At 47.0% G+C, this 17,469-nt stretch overlaps 1 protein-coding gene across 1 annotated transcript; it reads right to left on the bottom strand.

Annotated features, from left to right (window-relative positions):
- Positions 1-12,621: 12,621 nt before the first annotated feature.
- On the bottom strand, positions 12,622-15,004 carry LOC127296263 (glutamate decarboxylase 1). The gene is made up of 6 exons (XM_051326298.2): positions 14,750-15,004; positions 14,434-14,638; positions 14,131-14,331; positions 13,828-14,042; positions 13,425-13,731; positions 12,622-13,336 (listed from the first exon to the last, which is right to left on the bottom strand). Exons 1-6 carry the CDS (start codon positions 14,833-14,835, stop codon positions 12,833-12,835), a joined length of 1,518 nt encoding a protein of 505 aa, XP_051182258.1. The 5' UTR covers positions 14,836-15,004; the 3' UTR covers positions 12,622-12,832.
- Positions 15,005-17,469: the final 2,465 nt, after the last annotated feature.

Below are 17,469 nucleotides of genomic sequence, written 5' to 3'. Positions count from 1 at the left end.
TCTTCGGACTTGGAGTATACGAGAATGTCGTCGATGAAGACAACGACAAACTTGTCCAAAAAGTTCATGAAGATCTTATTCATGAGATTCATGAAATAAGCAGGGGCATTGGTTAGTCCAACCGACATGACGTTGTACTCGTACAACCCATATCTGGTGGTAAAGGCAGTTTTTGGAATGTCGGTGGCTCGGATTTTCAGCTGATGGTATCCAGTTCTAAGGTCGATCTTGGAGAAAACTTTGGCTCCGGTTAGTTGATCAAACAAGTCTTCTATCTTGGGTAGGGGGTATTTGTTTTTGATGGTGACATCGTTAAGCTTACGATAGTCCGTACATAAACGATTTGCACCATCCTTCTTGTCCACAAACAAAACTGGGGATCTCCAGGGGGATGCACTTGGTCTAATCAGACCTTTGGCCAACATATCATCTATCTGTTTCTTCAGCTCCACAAGCTCGGTTGCGTTCATGCTGTAGGCTCTCTGGGCTATGGGTCCAGTTCCGGGATTAACTCGATGATAAACTCGATATCCCTATCCGGGGGCATACCGGGTAGATCATCCGGAAACACATCAGGGTAACGACAAACGACCCTGATTTGATCCAGAGTTGGCTTGGATACACTTTGGTTGCAGGTAAATTTTCTGGGTAGTTTTTCAGAGATATGCTCTACTACGATACCTGTGCTGCTAGTCATGGTTATGGCTTTCTTGGCACAGTCTATCAATCCATTGTGTTTTGACATCCAGTCCATTCCTAGGACAACTTCCAAACCTTTGGTTCCCAAAATGATTAGATTGGCATAGAAATCTACATCATGGATTTTGATTGGTACATTTTTGCAAAATTTTCTGGCTTTGGTGGTTGATCCGGGGATTTGAACTATCATAACATGCTTCAAACTGAGGGGTTGAATTTTACTTGTGGATGCAAAGTCTTCGGTGACAAAAGAATGAGATGCTCCGGAATCAAACAACACTCTGGCAGGGATGTGGTTGACAGAAAACATACCCAGTACAACATCTGGTGCTTCCTGGGCTTCTTCGGCGTTCATGTGGTAGAGGCGGCCGTTGCGGTTATTGGGGTTGTTGGGGGCGAACTTCTTGCCGGTGGAAACACGGCGTTGCTGCTGAGCAGGTGCAGCGGTGTTGCCGGCGAGCTTGGCGAGTCGCTTGGGACACTCATTGGAGTAGTGCCCCACTACACCACACTCATAACAAGTGATGGTGGTATTGTCCTTGTTCGCAACGGGAATGGCGTTGCTTCCGGTTCTGGGAGCGGTGTTGGTGTTGTTGTTGTTGTTGTTGGGGGCTCTGGGCGGAGCGCGGTTGTAGTAGTTGTTGTTGTTGTTGTAGTAGTTGTTGTTGTAGCCTCCTGGCTTGGAGTTTCCTCCACTCCGGTTCTGATAGCCGGGGCGCGAGTTCTGCATCTGGGGTTTGTTGTTATTGCCTCTCGGAGTGAAACCCCCGCTTGAGCTAGGGCGATACATCTGGGTGTGGCTAGATCCACTCTGGTTCATCATGCGGCGCTTGCGGTTCTCATTGGCTTGGTTCAGCTTGCCCTCCATCTGGATGGCGGAGTCGACAAGGGCTTCAAGGTCGGCGAAGGGGGTGTTGACGAGGACAGTCTGCATCTCATCATGCAGTCCGTTCAGGAACCTCTCCTTCCTCTTCTCAACGGTGTCGGTCTCATCGGGGGCGTACCTTGACAGTGTAAGAAACTTGTCGCGGTATTCTACCACCGTCATGCGACCTTGTTTCAGTTCACGGAACTCATCCCTCATATTTTTGATAAGACCCGGGGGTACATGGTACTTGCTGAACTTTAGCTTGAAATCCTCCCAAGTCATGAACTAACCTCCGTTCATGGCACGGGTGCTTGTCCACCAAGCGTGGGCTGGTCCAGTGAGATAGTGGGTTGCAAACAAGACCTTCTCGTTGGCTTCCACTCCGGCTACTTCCAGGTTGTTCTCCATAGTCTGGAGCCAGTCGTCGGCATCGAGGGGTTCCTCAGTCTTGCTAAACACCGGAGGGTTGGTGTTCTGAAAGTTCTTGAGCTTGGATCCGGGGTGGTCATGATTTCCAGGACCTTGATTGGCAATGTTCTACAAGGCTGCGATGTTGGCTTGGCGTTCAGCTCTTTCGGTTTCCCTGTCGGCAAGCAGGGTTTGCAGCAGTTGCATCATCGCATCATTGGTGCGATTGGGAGGGGCCATCTGAAGATAGAGAAGATCATGAGATAAGAGGGAACACTTCTATGGTTTATTTTGGGTAAGTTTAAAAACATTTGAAAACTTGTAATCTTTTCATGACAAACATAACATTCATTCATTCATTCAACACATAGTACAAACTAACACACTCATACTCCAATGGTTTTAAGAACCATTCTCATGCTACGATACAAAGGACGGGATACAACTCACACCTACATAGGTGAAACTAGTGCAACTACTCCTCATCCTCGACGTCGATCGGGACGTAGTCGTCAGGTCCTGCCTCCAGGAACTCGTAGTCCTCCTCCTCAGTGAACTCGTCCTCCTCAAAGTCGTCGTCGTAACTCAGGAAGGCTCCTCCTCCCTGAAGGTCGATGCCTCCGTCGTCATCCTCCAGCTCCCGAATCTGATCCTCCTGGGCCTTGAGAGTGGCCTCAAGTGATGCGATCTTGGCGCGAAGGCGCTCAATCGTCGCGTCCTTCCTGGCACGCTGCTGGCGAAGGCTCTTGCGGTCGTTGTTGAGTAGCTTGATCGCCTCACCCTGCTCGACGATGTGAGCATGGGTCTGGTTCGCGTAAGCACGAGTGGCGTCGAGGTCCTTCTGAGTCTGGTAGAGCATGAAGTCCAGGTGCTCAGCGTGGTGCCTCAACTGCGGGTGCGGCTGCAGCTCCATGGGCACTCCCATGGCATCACGCCTCACGAGATGCGCGAAGCGAGGATGCGCACCACATTCTGTCCACAGAGGCGCGCAAGTGCCTCTTGAAGGCCACGTGTGAGTCCGTCGAGCCAGTTGCTCTCACGAAAGGAGAAGAGGATCCTCTCAGAAGTAGGAGGCTCCATCTTGCCCCTCAAGTCAGCGGTGATGATCCACTTCAACTCTCCTCCAGGAGTGTCGTCCACCTGAATCCCGTGGAACTCAGGGTGCGGGCGCTCGAGGAAGTTCGAAAGGGCGTTGAGGTCGTGCTCGAAGATCAAGCTCCCTCCGTTCCCAAGCTGGTAAAACTTGGTGTTGATGGGTTCATTCGGCTCCATCTGAAAGAGAATTTGGATGAGTAAGTTAGAGAGTGCAAAGTGTGGCAAAATTTTAAGTAGATTCAATAAGATAGAACATGATTCATCAAATTTTTGGAAAAGTCTCAAAGGCAAGAGTGTAAGTAAATTTTCACAAATATTCACTTCATTTGTTTTCAAATTTAAGTTTCTCAGAACGCCCATTCTAACTAAGGTCTTCTAAGGTCAAACAATGGCTCTGATACCAACTTGTCAACACCCGGATTTTTAAGTCCGGATGCCTATTATGTCATACATCGCAATCCCAGGAATATTGTTGTTGCGAGGCATAATAGTTAAGTATCACAGTCATCATTCATTACAAACCATAATGTCTTACAAATTGGAATCACATGATCCATATTACACGAATAGTTGATCTATCGATCAACGAACAAACACAAGTTCATAGCGGAAGCGTAAGATACAAGGACTCTTTAGTCCACAGGCCAACGCTTGACGTCGGAAGACTCCTAGTTGTCGTAGGCGTCCTGCTGGTCATCTCCTTGTTCATCTTCATACTCTGGCCATTTAAATAGCCAGGGACAAAGCCGTGAGTACTTCAAGTACTCGCAAACTAATACTAATGTAAGTGCTTGACATTTCTAGTAAGGTTTGCTAAGCTCTAGTTTCTTTGCATAAAGCCAATTTTAGTTCACAAGTTTTTGAGTAAAAGCTTATTCATGTGCTAACTAACTCAAGTGGGAACATTAGTGTCATTCCCACCATTAAGGTGGTGATTTCAATTCAATTCACCACAAGTCATTTCACCATCTTATTTCAACATCATTTTCAAGAATTTGACATTGGAAACTGTATGGCCTTTCCAACCGTCCGTAACCGTGGACGCGGCTATTCGAATAGATTTACACTCTGCAGAGGTTGCACACTTGTGCCACAACATTTGATTTCATCCGTCGGGATTACCCCGAATCATCGTAACACAGTACGCGGATCATCAACCATAACCTTTCACTTATAAATCCTAGTATGAGCACCTCTCCCCATGAGCTTGGCCTCCCAGTGAAGACCAACTGTCAACCTGGGAACTACACAGGGCTTGGCCCTACAATTCAACTCGATTTCACATCATTTCTCAACAACGGAGGCAGCCTCAAGCGTAACCCCTATGACGTGTGTTCAGAGGGAACCCATACTAAGATGCATAAACTTCCAGTTAAGCCCTACCCATAATCAGGTATTGTGGGGGTACTTAATATTGGAAAGGTGTCGCATTCAAACCAATATCATGTTTATCAAAAATCACCATCTTCTCTTTGTCATATTCACCTTCAAAAATCATTCAATGGAATGCTTCATCATTCCAAGGTTTCAAATTCAATTCAAGTCACATTGTTCCCATCTAGAGTAGTCAAGTTTTATTCATTAGCACTAGCTCTAAATCATGAGGGGTGCTATCTTGCCTTGCTTGAGGGAGACTCCCTTTACTACTCTAGTAAACTTCTTTACCTTGACCAAAGTTAACTATAAAAGCAACTTCTTGAGAAAACAAATAAGAACTTGTAATGTATAAACTTGGGATAGGTTTATGTAAGAAAAGGTAAGATTCATGGTGCCTTGCCCCAAAGGGGCTTTGCACTTTGCAAGAATATTAGCTTGCCTTGGTAGTTCTCAAAATTCTCCTCCTCCTCCTCTTGGTAGCAACCTTCTTCTTCCGTGTACTCTCCGGTGCTAGCGTCTAAATTTAAATACGAGTATAATTACTCACTAACTCAATGGCTATTCCATACATCACATATAATCACACAAATTATTCTAGGCACACAATTAATTTAATTTGGGTGCATTGGTTGTGTGACTTGGGGAGAATTTACTTCTTTTTATTTAATATGTGAATGATAATTTCCATAGGGTTCTTGAGGAATAATTTCCTCTCATTGAAATATTCTTAAGATTTAATTTCTCAACAATCATACATGAACTTATATTGACCTAAGTCAAACCTTCATGATCATCATTTGAGAAAATGATTTAAATGAGGTAGATCACCTCATATCATTTAATAATACTACCTATGATTTAAATCTCTAAGTAATTCATATAAGAGAGTTTGGGCCAGGGGTCCAAACATCACATGAATTCATTTGAGACAAAGTTTAAATGAAGTATAAGACTTCATATTATTTACTTAATAGTTTTGGACAGTATCAACTACATAAACTAGCCATATTATCCATTAATTAAACTAGGGTATGATCATGCAAAGTGACCACACCATTTTCTTGCATAAACAATTAGTGTAAGTCAAATGTGAGTTATTAGAATTGGAATTAACTTAATATCTCTTTTAGTTGATTTTTAATAATTATTTGAATAGGGAAAAGTCCCTGCCTTCTTATTTTTCTCAGATTAGGTCTACAGATAATCTGGTCGTAGGACCAGTGCCATTTTGTAGATCTTTTTACTAGCTTTCCAACCATATAAAATTCATTGAATTTGGTTAAGCCAATTTAAATCTATTCAATTTCAAAGTTTGGGCAGTATTGAAAATTATTTGGATTTGATTAAACAGAATTTGAATTACAGGGCCGGCGGGAAAACGAAGCTGGGCCGAATTGAATTAAAACGGCCCACTCCAGCCCACCACGGTCCACAGACGCGCGGCGTGCTGACAGCGTGGGGTCCACACGTCAGCGGCTATTAAAACCCGAATCGGTACGTTTTAAAGGGAGACGTTGGATTAGAAACCGATCGGACGGTCGAGGTTCATCGTCTTCTCCGACGAGAACCCGACGCTCTGGCGGCGGACCTAGGGGGTCGGAGGGCTAACCGTGGCTCTGGCTAGGGTTGGCAGTGTGCTCGATGACGTTGTGGACGACGGCGAAGCTCCTGGTACCGGCGGCTCCTCCTGGAACAGCTCCAATCGACGGCGGCGACCTCCGGGTACTGGCGGCTCTGATCTTCAAATTGGAGCAACTCCGGCGAGGATTGAGTGAATGGTGGGGTGGTGGAGAGGCGGTGAAGGGTGGCGAGTGCGGTGGTGTGCTCCGTTGCTTCCAGGGAGTGCTCTATTTATAGACGCGCAAGGGTGCTGCGGGGCAGTGAAGAAGTCGACCATGGCGTGGCGGTTCTGGTGAGCTAGCTAGCTAGGCAAGGGCGCGGCGCTGTTCTGTGGTTCCTGGCGAAGTGTTTGGCGGCGACAGCGCGGTCGGGCGGTTGCTGGTTTGGTCGCGTTGCTTCCATGTCGAGCGCGTCTGCGGCTGGTCAGGGTTTCCTTCTCCGGCGACGGCGGGCACGGGTTGGCTTCGCGAGCGTGTCTGGCGCGTCCGCGGTGGCACGGTGGTGCTCAACATGCTCGTAGGGGGTCCAGGGCTTGCGTGAGTGCGTGGGACGGCGCGTGTCCAGAGCTTGCCCACTTGCGACACGAGCGGCATCCAGGGGCGACCAGTGCACGCGATCTCCGGCGGCTCCACGGTGGCTACGGCGAGCTGGTGAGTGCTAGGCGAGGTAGAGAGGCTTGGTGGCGATGCTGGACACCAGGGCCATGTTGGGGTAGGAAGGAGGAGAGGGGGAGGTCGTCGGGTTGGCGACATGGCCGGCATGGCCATGTCCTAGCCTTGCTCCTCCTCTCCCTAGGTTTACTATGCTTCCTTGATGGTAAAAGGGGACCAGGGGACCATTTAGACTAGGTTTGATGTAGATTAGATGAGGTAGATCACTATTGCAAATAGTGTCAAATAGTTACATAGATGCTTTTTGTGAATTTTGTTTAAATTTGATTCAATTCAAATGGTTGCAAGTTTTGAATTGGGAGTATTTCATTGAGTTAGAAATGACCAGAGGTGATGGAGTGTGGTGGTGGAATTGTTAAATTCAAAGTTTTGCAAATTTGGCTAAGTGTGAGATTGTTGTACTTAATAAAAAGTTGCAACTTTGGTTGAGCATAGCTAATGATCAAGAAAGAATTTGGCATGGTGATCTTTACAAAAAGTGTTCACCTTGATGTTGTCTTGGATGTGGTTCAAAGAGTTAGCAAGGTTTAGTTTGAAAATTTTGAATTGCAAAGGCTCAAAGTAGTGATCAGACTATAATTGGCAGATTTGACCATTATCATATGTGAGCCCATTTTGTATTTGAAAATCATTTGATTTGTGATTGTTTGATTCCAAAAGTTGTAATAAGTGTTTAGTAACATTATTCAACTAATGGTGAAGACCAAATTGGTCTAGGGTCAAAATTTATAAAAATGCCATAGGGCATATGTGAGGGTTTTAAGGTTTTTCCTTCATTTGATTTTCTTCCTCTTTTTGATTTATTTGGTTGGGGATCTTCTCAAGATCACATTAGGGTTTTAGGGTTTAGCTTATACACATAATAACACTCATCATGGCATATCAAGCAGATGCACAAGTCCTATGCATGGCACTATATGCAATTTGAAAAGTTTTTGTTGGTTTGAAATTTTGCTCTCTGGAATTCCTCTAACTTTCTTTTATTGAAATTTGGGATGTTACAACAGGGCCACTAGATGACACCCTGGCGCGGCCAGAGGGGGGCCGCGCCCCCCTGTTGTGTCGTCGCCTCGTCAGCCCTCCGACTCCGCCTCTTCGCCTATATAAAGGTCCCTGACCTAAATCTTCGATACGGAAAAGCCACGGTACGAGAAACCTTCCAGAGCCGCCGCCATCGCGAAGCCAAGATCTGGGGGACAGGAGTCTCTGTTCCGGCACACCACCGGGACGGGGAAGTGCCCCCGGAAGGCTCCTCCATCGACACCACCGCCATCTTCATCACCGCTGCTGTCTCCCATGAGGAGGGAGTAGTTCTCCATCGAGGCTAAGGGTTGTACCGGTAGCTATGTGGTTCATCTCTCTCCGTATGTACTTCAATACAATAATCTCATGAGGTGCCTTGCATGATTGAGATTCATATGATGATGCTTGTAATCTAGATGTCGTTATGCTAGTCAAGTGAATTTTGCTTATGTGATCTCCGGAGACTCCTTGTCCCACGTGTGTAAAGGTGACAGTGTGTGCACCGTGTGGGTCTCTTAGGCTATATTTTACAGAATACTTATTCACTGAGTTATGATTTGAGTTGGATGTCTCTATGAAATTGTGGTGTGTTAGTACCTCCTATGAATGCTCAAAGTGACAGCGTGGGGTGTTCATTAGTACTTGGGAATACATCTTTAAGGTTTGCCTACATGATGAATTAGAGTTCGTTATCTTGCCAGAGAGTAATTCGGAATAGCATAGTGAAGTGCTTATATTTATATTCTTTTATGATTGCAATGTTGAGAGTGTCCACTAGTGAAAGTATGATCCCTAGGCCTTGTTCCCAAATACTGAAATCACTGCTTGTTTACTGTTTTACTGCATCTGTACTGCCTGCAATATTACCACCATCAACCATACGGCAGTTGTAGCATCAAGCTATTTTCTGGTGCCGTTACTACTGCTCATATTTATTCATACCACCTGTATTTCACTATCTCTTCGCCGAACTAGTGCACCTATTGGGTGTGTTGGGGACACAAGAGACTTCTTGCTTTGTGGTTGCAGGGTTGCATGAGAGGGATATCTTTGACCTCTTCCTACCTGAGCTCGATAAACCTTGGGTGATCCACTTAAGGGAAAACTTGTTGCTGTTCTACAAACCTCTGCTCTTGGAGGCCAACCACTGTCTACAGGAAAAGAAGCGTGAGTAGACATCAGATACCTCAAAGATCCAAAAGCATAGCTACTTCTACAGGAACTAAGCCTGCACAGCCCAAATGAGAGAGGCTATGCCCTGTTCCAGGGAATCATACGATTGAAAGATCGAATTTGGCTTAGTAATAATCCTGAAGCTCATCAAGCCATTCTTGTGGCCCTACATTCCAGTGGTGTTGGAGGCCACTCTGGATTCTTGGGAACATATCAGAGAATTAAAGCATTGTTTGCTTAGCCTAATATGAAGGCACATGTCAAGGCATATGTGCAACAATGTCAGACATGCCAGCAAGCCAAAGGAGAACATATTAAACTGCCTAGCCTGTTCAATCCCTTACCAGTACCCAACAGAAGCTTGGAGTGTCATTGGTATGGATTTTGTTGAAGGATTACCAAAATCTAGCTCATTCAACCATATACTGGTCGTTATTGACAAGTTCACCAAGTATGGGCACTTCATTCCCTTGACACGCCCATAAACAACTCTCACGGTGGCGCAAAAATTTGTTGATACAATCTACAAACTGCACGGTCTGCCATCAATGATCATCTCTGACCGTGATCTTGTCTTCACCAGCAAGGTATGACAGGCGCTATTCAAGCTCTTTGACACGAAGATGAAAATGAGCACAACCAACCATCCACAAACCAATGGGCAGATGGAGAAGCTGAATCAATGTCTGGATACATATCTCAGGTGCGTCGTTCATGCTACACCGACCAAGTGGGCTAGCTGGCTCCCTTTAGCTGAATATTGGTACAACACAAACTACCATTCGGCTTTGGGGAAAACACCATTACAAATCCTCTACGGATACCAGCCAAGGCACCCAGGCATCATCAATCTACGGGCCGATACACCAACAAAACTAGCGAGCTGGGTTGAGCGATGCCAGGAAGATGCTGCTCTGGTAAAGCAACACCTGACGCGTGCCCAGCAGTGCATGAAACACCAGGAAGACAAGAAACGTAGCGAGAGATGATTCCAAGTGGGTTATCGAGTATATATGAAACTACAACCATATGTGCAGATGTCAGTGGCACGACGAGCAAACCAGAAACTCTCCTTCAAGTATTTTGGGCCGTATGGGATTCTGCCTCGTATTGGCAAGATGGCATACAAGCATAATCAAGTGGGGTCTAAGATACACCCAGTTCTTCATGTATCCGAGTTTAAGAAGCTGGTTCCTCCTAACCAGGTTCATGATTCATCCATGTCCTTCATTTCAGTTGTTAATGATCCTACTCGATCCAGTGTGTCCCAGTAAGGTTCTGCGGCAGTTTCAGATCAAACATGTTCGCGGCTTCATCACACAGGCGCTCATCTCTTGGGAAGGAGCTTCAGAATCATTGGCGACATGGGAACCGGAAGAAGAACTCCACCGTCGCTTCCCAGGTGTGGCTGCTTGGGGTCAAGCAGCTCTTCAAGGGTAGGGGAATGCTACGACACCAACCACCAGACGCAGGCATCGTAGAGACATTCGCAGGGCAATGGGACGGCCCATGAAGCAAGGCGTTGAAGGGGGCCAGCCCAAGACGAATGAAGCCGAGTTACAAAAGAAGCAAGTCGAGTAGAGGATGGCATCGATGAACTAAATAGCTGTAACAGCTGTCCCCCTCCTGTCCTCCTCTCCTTCTTCCCCACGCGAACTCCATGCGTGTGAACCTTGTATCCGGATTAAGATCCAGCTACCTGTGTGTAACGCGAGGGCAGTGGTCGAGATCATAGCAGGCGATGCCATAGCTCCACAAACAAAAGTTAGTGATTCATGGTTTTCAATGTCCACGTGTTATATTTACACAGGGAGAGCACGTACGTGTTTTCTTGCATGGGTGTACACTCAATTTGTTGCGTTATGTTGCAAGTGCCTTATCCTGCATATTTATTTAGATACCAGGAATCACCATCCCCGATTCCACAAACCATAGGTTTTATTCTAACACGTATTCTGCATGTGTTGTAACTTTTTCTCAAGGATTTGTTGCCACCAAATGGGATTTGTTTTACACATAATTTTTTTGCTCCATTGGTGTGTTTTGTAAGTGTTAAACATTTTTTACATTGTTCTGAGTTCTGACACACCTCAAGATTATGCGGAATATGGTGTAACGCTCAGATGGTTAGATCTCACATTCAAGTGAGTTCAGAATGAGGGGAGGTAGCCGGTCCCCCAACCGACGAGCATCGCCATGTATCCACTTCTATCCCAATGGGATTTCAGTAGCTCGTTGTCCGACATATAAGAGCATCTCCAGCCGCGTCCCCCAAAGAAATTTGTGGCGCGTCGGACAAAAAACGTTCCCAGCCGCGTGCCCCAAAGCCTCTTTTTGTCCGGCGCGGCCTGATACGGTGTTCGGCGCCCCGAGCCCGTCCCCGCTACACAGGACACGTTCGGGGCACGCCGGACACAACGAAAAGCGAGGCGAGGAGTGGCGGGACCGATGCGTCAGCGACACATTAAAGTTTAACCTAACCGTCGCCTACCTCGCTACGGAAGTTATTGGCGCGCAGCAACGTTGCAGTTCCCGCAGATGCGCAGGGAAGCGTCTCGTCGCGCCTAGCTCTGCGTGCCGGCGTTAATGAGCTCCACCGCTCCCCAGCCTCCCTCCGGCCTAGAAAAAGGGTCGCTCTCTCATCGTCCCGCAACACACAAACCCTAGCGCCTCTCTCCCCAACCCCTTGGTCGTGGCCACGGCAGAGCTGCACGCTCGCCATCGCCAGCGACGCCGTCGTCTTCATCGTTGGACATGCAGGAGGAGCGGCAAGTGCTGTTTGAGTTCATCGTCGTCCTCAAGGGCGACCCACTCGACATCCAGAGGCTGCCGGACAAGTTCGCCTACTTTATCGCCGGCAACGAGCCGTCCTCGCTGCATCTGCGGGAGGCTGCCTGTGGCTGTTGCCGGTGGATTGTGGACGTGATCTTCGATGCGCGCGACAAGATGTACCTCCAAATCGGCTGGGAGAAGTTCGCGCGCTACCACCACCTCGAAGCCGGATTCGTGCTCATGTTCTCCTACCTTGGCGAGGCCGACATGAGCGTCAAGGTGTTCGACGAGACTCGTTGCCGCCGACACTACCACGGCGAAAGCGACGAGGAGGACGATGAATGAGTGTTGTTTCTTCGCAGCGAAAATAGGCACGGAGGTTTCTGGTTGTTCTTCCTCGAAAGAACCAACAGGGGTACCGTCAACAGTTGGATTTTCCGGTTTGGGTGGCTGTGTGTGCCTGAGAGTGTTTTTTCTTGGAAGCGAACACACGAAATGGTTCAAACTATGGTTAGGTTTCGTTATTTTGCAATATTTTATATTTATTTCAACCATGGTTCAAACTATGTATTAGTTTGTGGAAACCATGTTTCAAACTATGTCTTAGTTTGTGTAAACCATGTTCTGAATTATATATTAGTTTGTGGAATGTTTCTTCTCTCTATTGAAATAAAAATGAAAAAAAAATTATTTTAATGTTATAAAAAGTTTGGGGTGGCGTTTGGGGGACACGGCTGGGGAGCGACGTCCCCCAAACGTGGCACGAACAAAACACGTCTCCCATGAGCTCGATCCAACACCGTTTGGGGAACGCTTTGGGAACGCGGCTGGAGATACTCTAATAGACACTATGCCACAATGGCACAATGGCTTGTACTTTTGTGCCACCGAAAAGAACAACTTTGCAAAAGCATCTCAGTGATAATAAAAATACTAGTATACGTGCAGCCGAACTGCGCAAATTATAAAAGTCATCACAGCAAAACTTTGGTTACAAACTCCGCCTAAAATCGGTAGCTCTCACTCGGATCAGCAAGACAAATATTAAAAATGGGTAGCTTACACCATGATCATGAATTCATGATGTGGAGACTCTTAATTGTAAGTTGTGACTGCTTAGTAGTCACTAGCAGACGCCGTTGGTCTTGCTTGTGAGGACGAACTTCTTCCAGGCCTCGGTGACCGACTTCTGCGTTTCGAGCTCCGTCTTCTTGACGTGCCCGTTGGCCACGACGACGTTCTTGGGCAGCGTCGCCGCCGGCAGGAGGGCGACGGGAGGTGGAGCAGTGAGCTTGGAGGACGGGAGCGCGTCGAGCTGGTAGAGGACCTTGTCGATGTCGAGGACGAGGCGCTCGGCGAGGGTGCGGCTGAACTCCTCCCTGATGACGACGCGGAGCACGGTGACGTGCTGCGCGTCGGGGGGCATGGTGTAGGCGGGCACGATCCATCCGAAGCGGCGCAGCATGTCGGAGATCTCGAACTCGTCGTGGCGGCTGTGGTCCTTGAGCGAGAAGGCCACGAGCGGCACGCCCTCGTCCTTGGAGACGATGTTGAAGCGGCCCGTCTTCTCCAGCCCGTCCTTGAGCACCATGGCGTTCTCGTGGCAGTTCTCCATGATGTTCCTGTACCCCTGCATTGCATTGCGATCGTGTCAGATCACCAATTGCGACCAATTGATCGATGTGCTCTAGGTGAAGAAGAAGGGTGTGATGAAGTACCTCGAAGCCGTGTCGAATAAGCTGGTAGTACTGCGCGATGACCTGGCTGGAGCCTTTGGAGAAGTTAAGTGTGAAGGTGGGCTGGTCGGCGCCGAGGTAGTTGATGTGGAAGATGAGCTCGTCGGGCAGGTCCTCCTTGTTGCGCCAGACGCACCAGCCGATGCCGGCGTAGACGAGGCCGTACTTGTGGCCGCTGACGTTGATGCTCTTGACCCACGGGAGACGGAAGTCCCACTCCAGCTCCGGGTAGAGGAAGGGCGCGATGAAGCCGCCGCTCGCCGCGTCAACGTGGATCGGCGTTTCCCAGCTGAAAATTCACGGCACATTTAGCACAACAATTAACGTAAATATGGCATGACGGAGTGACTCTGTTTTTGGGCTGCTCTGCTAGTTAGGTACTCACCCTGTCTCCTTGTTCTTCTTGTCGAGAAGGTCGTTGATGAGCTTGACGTCCTCGAACTCGCCGTTGAGCGTGGAGCCGAGGATTGCGGCAACGCAGATGGTGTTCTCGTCCACCATCTCCACCGCCTGCTCCGGGTCCATCACATAGTACCCCTCCCTCAACTTCACTTCCTTGAGCTCCACCTCAAAGTACCTCGCGAACTTCTCCCAGCAAACCTACACACAACAAACATCGTTCCGTCAGAAAATTTCAGAACAAGATCCTCAATTCTCAATTCCATGGATCGTGAGGCTGCTGAATTACCTGGACGTTGGCGCCGGTGATGATGTTGGGCTTGTCGAACGGCTTGCCCTCGGCCTTGCGTTTGTTCTGCCATCTCCTCTTGAAGGCCAGCCCAGCGAGCATTATGGCCTCCGACGACCCCACCGTGCCGACGCCCACGGCGGTCTCAGACTCGCCCAGCGGCGCGTGGAAGAGATGCGCGATCATGTTCACGCACCGATTCTGCAATGCCCCCGTGCACACACGAAAACCGCGTCAGTATACAGAACACATAACTTCTCTGTGTGGCTGCACACAAATTGAAGCAGAGTTTTGTTTGCGTACCTGGAGCTCGGTGGTGACGGGGTACTCGTCCATGTCGACGTAGTTCTTGTTAATGGAGGCCATGATGAGCTTGTCGCACTCGGGCTCCATCCAGGTGGTGACGAAGGAGGCGAGGTTCAGGCGCGGGTTGCCGTCCAGCATCAGCTCGTCGTTGATGATTTGGTACGCCGCCTCCTTGGGGATCGAGTTCTCCGGCATACGGTACCTGCACCAAATCAGCAAATTTAAGCCCACCGGCCGGTCAGTCTCCCAGGAAGTCCCAAGAACGAACAGGCAATGAGCATTGAAGCAAGAACAGCATGGCACGTGAACATGCCTTGGGAGAGACGACCGGACATAGCGCGAGGCGAAGGTCGAGTGCACCGACACGTCGGTGTCGGAGGGGGCCCTGGTGAGCACCATCGCTTCAGGCCGAGCAGGGAACAAGGTGAAGCTAAAAGCTAATGTCGCCGCCGCTTCTAGCTAAGCTCTGTATGAAACTTGAATCAGGTGCAGTAGGATCTGGTGTGGGTTGTGGCGGAGGCGATGCCCCGGTTTATATACGCGGGCGACGGGGTGTGCAGATTTGGAAATGTGTAGCTGCAGAGGGAAAGCAACCAGGGAATTCTTGGGCAGAGGGGCAAAAACGAAGCCGTGCGGACGGTGCGGTGGTGCGTATGCCATTGAATAGGCAAGAAGCGTATGAAAGGGAAGACAGAGTTATGCCCTGGTCCATGGACTAGTACTATACTTCTCCGTTGAATAGCAAGCAGCAGGGAAAGGCAACAGAAGGTCAGAAGGAGAAAACATCTAAAAAAAGGTCAGAAGGAGGAAAGGTACCTTCCTGCAACAACTTTGGGGCCACACCCCTAAATTGTCGAGTAGTTTGTACAGTCAAATAATATAGAAACAAAAAAAATACCTCGGTTTTGTAATTTCGATGTAAATACTCCCTCCTTTGCCATAAAGTAGTGCATAGAAGATTATTTAAAAGTTAAATGATGTAAATTTTGATCAAATTTATTGAAAAAATATTTATTTCTGCAATACCAAATGTATATCATATGAAATATGCGTCATTATGAAACTAAAGGTATGATATTCTAGATGTCGATTTTCCTTCTACATGATTGGTTAAACAATATATTGTTTGACATTTCAAAAATCATATATGCACTACATTTTAGAAATGAGGGATTATATATCTTTGCATTTTACAAAAATAGCAACCCCGCATTTTTATAAGGTCAACCATTGTCGATTAAAATGATAACTACATATTAAAAAAATGAATAGACTTAGTCAAATGAAATCTACAAAATAAAATCATACACACAAGTAAAGCGTGAAAAAATACGGTTATACATTTAAAAAAAGTATATGCAACCGGTGTAAAATAAATACACAGTAGATAACAACATATAAAAGTCGGCCATATGGCATCTACACTCACGTGAAGAAAAAAAATCGCCTTGCCTCCGCTCATCGTATTCGACAAAGTGATGGGTCCCCTCGTCCTCCGTCGCGGCTTCGCTAGCGGCCACTCTACCAGCCAAAGGGTAAGGGACCCCAAATCTATGTTGTTGCGTGGTAGTTAAGTCTCTTAGGGTTAGCAACTAGTCAACCCAAGCCATTGTGGGGATGACAACGATATACAAAACAAGAATAAGGTTTTACCACTCCCCGTCCACCTCATGGGCGGTGGTCTCGTCGGTGGCATTGGGGAGGGTGGGGAATCATCTCGTGGTTCCTATTTTGGAAAAGTGCATTATGTCATGTCTCTGTGTTTTAGATGTGGTCTTTGTGCCTCGACACGATGGTTTCTTCTCTTCCCTGCGAGGTTCGGCCTCTAGGATATGTATGGGCAGATCTAGGGTGGTCATCGATCCCTCGTAATATGATGACCTATTTCACAAGGCATTGTTGTCGGCATCTTCTAGCTTCGACCGGCGAATACCTAGTTGTCGATGTAATAAAGTTTTCCTTGCTCTGGCGTGGTTCAAAAATCTAGAGTCGGCACTGTGCCTCGCGCTATGGTGCGTCGTTGACACAAGTGCAGGAGGGGACGACACCAATGTCCCCAATGACTTATGTGTAATTTTATTTTATTCAAGTGTGGTGATGTAAAGGTTAGTTGACTTTTAAAGTTTTAATACATGGCTTTGACATCTTCTCTAAAGAGAAACATATGAAAGTCAAGAAATCTCCCCAAAAGATTAATCTACTGGTCTCAAGAAAATCCATTTAGAATAAAAAAAAGTCCACTTTCCATTCCGGGACTCTTAGGGAAATTTAATTTTCATCCTAAGACCTATATTTTTCTTGACAAAGGAAATTTATTAATATTGCGAAGATACAAATTACACCGAGCCTATGCAACAATAAATATCTTTAAGACATTACGGATGCACATAATCCTACTATAAAAAGAAGAAGAAGAAAAACAAAGGATCCCGCTACGGTGATAACAACCTTATAGATGCAACATAAACCACTAGCAAGACAACACCCGGAGTTCACGCTCTCAAAACAATACCTTCATCAAGGTCATTGCCAAACACAACCAATTAAGGTCAGATCTTGGATTTTCGTGATGAGCAAGTCCTCCCTCTGAATACAATGCCTTCAACAAGGCTATTGCCAGGAACAATCAATTAAGGATAGACCTTGGATTTTCATCCACAAAAGACTTTTTAGTCCTCTTATGATGCCGCCCCCATTTGCCGATGTGGTTGCTACAAGTCAAGAAATAGCAACCAAAGTCCTCTTCGCTAGGAAGATCTGGTTCATCATTACTACAACCATAGAAGGAGAAAAGGTACCTTCCTACACTAACTTTGCCGTCACACCCCTAATTATCGAGTAGTTTCTACAGATATGCTAGTCAACTAATCCCTCCCTTCTAACCAATAAGACGTATCAATTTACTCCAAATTTACGTAACGTCGTAGATAAAAAATAGCAATATTTATGATACTAAAAATCATCTTTTCATAATGTATTTCTTTAGTATTGCATATGTTAATATTTTCTTCTATACACACTCTCCCTTCTAAT

The sequence above is a fragment of the Lolium perenne genome, chromosome 4 (genome assembly GCF_019359855.2).
Source record: "Lolium perenne isolate Kyuss_39 chromosome 4, Kyuss_2.0, whole genome shotgun sequence".
Classification (NCBI taxonomy): domain Eukaryota; kingdom Viridiplantae; phylum Streptophyta; class Magnoliopsida; order Poales; family Poaceae; genus Lolium; species Lolium perenne.
This window is presented reverse-complemented; position numbering and strand designations above follow the sequence as displayed.